Genomic DNA, 6,208 nt, shown 5'->3' with positions numbered 1-6,208 from the left:
ATGCCGCGTGATCTCCCTCAGGACAATCTGCTCCATAACCTTCCCCGGCACCAAGGTCAGGCTGACAGGCCTGTAGTTCCCCGGATCCTCCTTACGATCCTTCTTGTAGATGGGAGTCACGTTGGCAAGTTTCCAGTCTTCTGGGACCTCTCCAGTTGACCAGGAACGCCGATAGATGATGGAAAGTGGCTTGGCTATCTCTTCTGCCAGCTCCCTCAGCACTCTCGGGTGGATCTCGTCCGGCCCCATGGACTTGTGGCAGTCCAGGTGGAGTAGTATGTCTCTGACTGTTTCCTCCTGAATCATGGGGGGTGTGTTTCGTTCCCCATCCAAGACTTCCAGGTCAGAGAGTAGAGTGCTCTGAGGACAACTGGTCTGGCTTTTAAAGACAGACGTAAAAAAGGCATTGAGAACCTCAGCCTTTTCATTGTGCTCAGTGGCCACATTCCCAGCCGCGTACAGTAAAGAATGGAGATTCTCCTTGGTCCTCCTCTTACTGTTAATATATTTGTAAAAGAGTTTCTTGTTCCCTTTAATCCCAGCAGCCAAACTGATTTCGAGCTGGGCCTTTGCCTTTCTAATTTTCTCCCTGCACATCCTGGCAACCTCTTTGTACTCTCCCTGAGTTACCTGTCCCTTCTTCCACAGGAGGTAGATTCTCTTTTTCTTTTCCTTTTCCTTTTTCAGGAAAAGCTCCCAGTTCATCCACGCCGGTCTCCTTCCCCGCCGGCTCATCTTGCGGCTCAGGGGGACAGCCTGTTCCTGCGCCTTCAGGACTTCCTTCTTGAGGAGCAACCAGCCTTCCTGGACCCCTTTACCTTCCAGGACCAAATCCCAAGGGACCCTTCCTACCAGCCTCCTGAACAATTCAGAGTCTGCCCTCCAAAAGTCCAAGGTAGCAGTTTTGCTGTCCCCTCTCCTGGTTCCACCAAGAATCGAGAACTCTACCATTTCATGGTCGCTATGTCCAAGGCAGCCCCCAACTTCCACATCCCCCACCGACCTTCCCTGTTTGTAAACAGCAGGTCTAGCAGGGCACCTCCCCTGGTAGGTGGGGGAGGGGAATCAACTTTTTACTCAGGTAGATAGTGACAGGACAAGGGGGAACGGTTTTAAGCTCAAGGAGGGAAGATTTAGATTGGATGTCAGGGGGAAGTTCTTTACAGAGAGAGTGGTGAGGTGCTGGAACAGGCTGCCCAGAGAGGTTGTGGATGCTCTGTCCCTGGAGGTGTTCAAGACCAGGTTGGATGGGGCCCTGGGCAACCTTGTCTAGTACCAGATTTGGAGGTTGGTGGCCCTGCCTGTGGCAGGGTGGTTGCAACTTGATGAATCTTGAGGTCCCTTCCAACCCAAGCCATTCTATGATTCTATGAATATCACACTCCCTTTGAGTGGATGGGTCAGAAGGTGGGGGCTGGAGAAGCAGAAGATCTTTGCTCCTGCTCTAAGTGAAGATCAGGTTCACGACCACCTGAGGAACCTGAACATCCATAAGTCTGTGGGTCCCAATGAGCTGCATTCCAGCGTCCTGAGGGAACTGGCTGATGTAGTCTCCAAGCCACTCTCAATGATATTTGAAAAATCATGTCAATAAGGTGAAGTCCCTGGTGACTGGAAAAAGTCAATGTTGCACCCATTTTTATGAAGGGTAGAAAGGGCAACCCAAGGAACTACTAACCAGTCAGCCTTACCTCCATGCCAGGGAAGATCATGGAACAGATCCTCATGGAAGGTACGCTAATGCACATGGAAGAGAGGGAGGTGATACAGGATAACCAGCATGGCTTCACCAAGGGTAAGTCCTGCCTGATCAACCTAGTGGCATTCTATGATTTAATGATTCTACAAACTGTATTAGTGGTTAGCCAGGTCTTTCACACATTCCAATAAATACCTCTTTATTTTCATAGAATCATGGAATGGCTTGGGTTGGATGGGACCTTAAAAATCATCTAGTTTCATGCACTCTGCCATGGGTAAGGTTGCCACCCACTAGATTGGGTTGCCTGGGGCTTCATCCAATCTGGCCTTGAATGTCTCCCAGGATGATAGGGCTTCCACTATCTTCTATGGGCAACCTGTTCCAGCGCTTCATCACTCTCATGAGGAATAATTTCTTCTCCATCTCTAATCTAAATCTGCCTTCTTTTAGCTTAAAGCCATTACCCATTGTTCCATCACTACACTCCTTGACAGAGTCCTTCTCCACCTTTCCCCTAGGCTCCCTCTAAATACTGGAATGCCTCAGTAGGATGTGGAACTTTCTCTTCTCTGTGCTAAAGAAACCCAACTTCCTCAGCCTGTCTTTGTAGGAGAGGTGCTCCAGCCCTCTAATTGTCCTCATGGACTCCTCTGGATCCTGCACTTACAGGTCGATGTCCTTCTTATGTTGAAGCCACAGAGCTGAATGCAGTACTCCAGGTGGGATCTCATAAGAGCAGAGTAGAGAAGGGAAGAATCACCTCCCTCTCCCTGATGGCCACCTCTCTTTTTGATGCAGACCAGAATACAGTTGGTTTTCTGGGCTGCAGGTGCATGCTGCTGGCTCATATTTAGTTTCTCATCCACCAGTACTCCCAAATTCTTGTCGGCAGAGGTGCTCTTGATCCATTCTCCACCTAGCCTGTATTTTTGCTTCTTGCCCTAACCCAGATGTAGGTCTGTGTGCTTTGCCTTGCTGAATTTCATGAAGTTCAAACAGGCCCACCTAGTAAGCCTCTCAAGACTCCTTGGATGGCATCCCTTCCTGCCAGTGTGTTGACCACAAACTTGCTGAGGGTGCACTCAATCCCACCGTCCATTCACCAGCAAAGATAATGCCAGACCCAATATCAATCCCTGAAGAACACCACTATCACTGGTGGGCATTGAGCTGTTGAACACAGATCTTTGAGTGCATCCATCCAGCTAAATCATTATCCACTTAGTGGTCCATCCATTAAATTCATGTCTCTCTCTGCAATTTAGAGGGAAGGATGTCATGCAAGACAGTACCAAATGTTTTGTGCAAGCTCAGGTAGATGACCTGAGTGTTTAATCCCTTGAAAGTGAAAGGGTTGTAACCAAGCTCCTAACAGGTATCATCCAATGGGATCTGCTCATTTGTCATTTCTTTCCACACTGTACCTTTTCATATATTTTACCTTCTAAAACTGAAACTTACTGTCTTCTCTCATTTTTGCTATTGGAAGAATTTGAGGGTGCCCTAAAATCTGAGGTCATGTCAAAGGCTCAGCATCTTGCTGGCAAACTAATTTATGCGAGAATATTTTCTGTAGGGTGCCTAGGGCTCTGTACGTTGGACAACACCTGGAACATTATCATGGTACCAAGCATAATGAGAAAGCCTGTCCTCAGACAGCCCAGTGCTCTATCTTCTGTTTAAACAGGAGAGGAAAGGGAGCTGTAAGAAAAGTATGGTATGATACAATTACAGCTGCTCTGAAGGTCATGAATTAAGAATGATGTTGAAGTGGTCACTGAGACTGATTTTTCTTGCCTTTTAGGTATGTCAGCAGATGTGTTTTGTACATAATTTCCTAGAATCTGGTTTTCTATCATATAAACATATTTGTCTACTACAACATAGTGACACAGCTCAGAAAAATGAAATATTTTCTGACATCTTACAAAAATGCGAAGCTAATCCAAATAAAGATAATATAAACAATCTCAAACTACAATGGATAAGATGGAGAAATACAAGAAGACATTCAGAAAATTGTTTGAAAAACAATGCAAATTACATAGCAAGTAGCAATTTTTTCCAAGTCTATTAGGATCAGATAGTACCGCAGTTCCATAATCCATTACCTCAAAAGAAATAGAGGAAGATTGGAAAAAGTATTGAGAAAGATGACAAAAATTAGTAAAGTTATGAAATATATTCTGGATTGTAGAATCATGCCATAAATATGGTGAATAGAAAATAACTCAGTACTCTTTCTTTCCCTGAAAGAAGACATGAAGTGAAAACAGAAAGTGTCAGCTTCAAATCAAACAAAAGGGGAAACTTCTTCATGCATTACATAATTTAAACACATAAAACTTTGTGAATTTAAAACATTTGCATGGATTCAAAGTGGGATTTAATAAATTCACTGAAGAGATCCCTATAGGATTCAAATTAGCCTGAGTGGCTTAGCTACAGTTTGTTGGTGGTCTTAATTCATTTCATGCTTGCAATGATCATATGGTCGTCACTAAATCATTATTGGCCAGTGACACATATGGATCATGACATACATGGATTTCTGGTTTGATCCAGTGTATCTGTTCTTATCAACTGCATGTTTTCTCTTCTGCTGTAATTTGGTAGGAAGTGTAGATTGTGATGTTGCAAACTAACCTCAGTAAGCTGGTATAATATTTTTTTGTCATTTTTTTTTTAACTTTTCTGAATAGATGTATAACAGTGATATAAATGGTTAAAATCTTAAATTTAATTGGCCACCAAATATACAAAGTACTGTTCATTCCATTAACAACATTATTTCTAAATAAAATAAAAAAATAACATTTTAAAAAAGCCTATCATTATCTTACTAGTTTTACAGTAGGAGATAGGAGTATGATTGTGTATTTACCATCCTCAAGATGGAGATTTCTCTACTAGCATATATTGATGAGTCCTTGAAAAAGAATGAATATGTATGCCAATGTACTGCATATGTATGTCTTAACTGTTTAAATGTAGAACTTAGAACTGTTTAATTGTAAAACTCTGAGACAGCGTACTTGCTTGTCAAGTCGCCCAATACATATGGTGAGGAATAAAGGAATATCACATTCTAACACCACATTGGAGTCAGAGGGTTTTCTTCCTCGATTTTGGAGTTTCTTTAACATCCATTTACCAGTACTTTTAAAGTTCTAAGTTAAAAAGTTGCATTATATTTTTGGTCTCTCAAACATTCCTAGGCTCAGGTATTTTTATCACACAATGATACATTATATCCAGGGGTTAAATACTTTCCTAAACTAGCCAAAACCTTAGTCTTCTCAGGAGTTTGGGCAAAGATCCAACTATGAATGCATATGGCATTTTATTAGACTATCCCACTGAGATCAGAGAAATGTAATGATTAGGAAAAAAACAGCAACAGACAATAAGAATTGAATCAATTTTAGCAATAAGTATGCAGAAATAAATATTTTTCTCATTACTTTTGCATATTTTATGTTGGTGGTCATGAAAACCAAAAGCAATGTAGAAGCACGGACTCATTGTTTCCCAGTGAGTGACAAATCCTAGGTTGCAGTATGCTCAAGTTAAGAAAGGGGAAGTTTTCTCAGGCGTAAGTGGTCATTAGTACTAATTACTTACAGATGGATCAGATATATTATAACAGCAGAAAACTAATACAGCTTGTACTAAGAGTCCCTAAATCACTTTTAAATCATAATTTCAGTGTTACCCGTTGTGCTTATGGATGTTGTTACCTCATAATATGGAAGATGTTCCATTGATACTAATACATTATATTTCAAAAGTAATCACAGTGCATTATGAATATGAGTATTTTTTATCACATTTTGACTTTCTCAGAATAAAACTACCTTAAAATTTCAATCATGGCATTTCATCAATAATGTTTTTCCCCCCACAAATTTTGAGGCACTTCACTTTTTAAAGCTGTTCAGAGACTGAAAAAAGAATCTTTGTTTTGTTGTGTAATAGTGTTGTCATTTAAATGAATTTTAAAAAGCAGTCTTTCAGTGGTAATGTAATTAAATGAGACTATTTTTCAATATGCATGTGATACTCAGTGCCTTCAAAAGGCAATTTTCTTTTGATTCTAAAGTACTGGATATCTCTCCAAAAATTTTAGAGATCAATTGGAAATTGGTACGTACTTCTACGATATTGAAGGAATAAATGGAAAATTTTCTATTAAAAATTAATGAAAACATAGTGAGCTAGATTTCATGCTTAATAATTAGGAAGATAAAATAGAATGCATTCTAATCCTGTGACATTCACACAAGCAATTATTTACCTTCACAAATTGGAGAAGATCCTTCAAACTGCAACTGTGTGTTCAGTTTGCAGGTTAATATATCTTGTCCAACAAGGGTAAAACCAGGATGGCATTTGTACTTGACAAAATCTCCTGAAAGAGTTATTAACAACAAAAAAATCTTTAAGTTTAAAATCAAAAAGAAAACCTCAAATATAAACATACAAATATCTCAAGTGAAGGGTGAA

The 6,208-nt window shown here is 40.7% G+C and overlaps 1 protein-coding gene across 4 annotated transcripts in view; it reads right to left on the bottom strand.

Annotated features, from left to right (window-relative positions):
* Positions 1–6,208, bottom strand: part of CSMD1 (CUB and Sushi multiple domains 1) — a 1,076,183-nt gene that overhangs the window by 97,725 nt on the left and 972,250 nt on the right. For all 4 annotated transcript variants that reach the window (XM_021390293.1, XM_021390292.1, XM_021390294.1 and 1 more), the window contains one exon: positions 6,000–6,113. In XM_021390293.1, coding sequence (XP_021245968.1) covers positions 6,000–6,113 — 114 coding nt within the window. The remainder of the gene's footprint in view (positions 1–5,999; positions 6,114–6,208) is intronic.

The sequence above is a fragment of the Numida meleagris genome, chromosome 3, assembly GCF_002078875.1.
Source record: "Numida meleagris isolate 19003 breed g44 Domestic line chromosome 3, NumMel1.0, whole genome shotgun sequence".
NCBI lineage: Eukaryota > Metazoa > Chordata > Aves > Galliformes > Numididae > Numida > Numida meleagris.
Note: the sequence above shows the minus strand (reverse complement) of the source record. Positions and strands in the feature narration are given on the sequence as shown.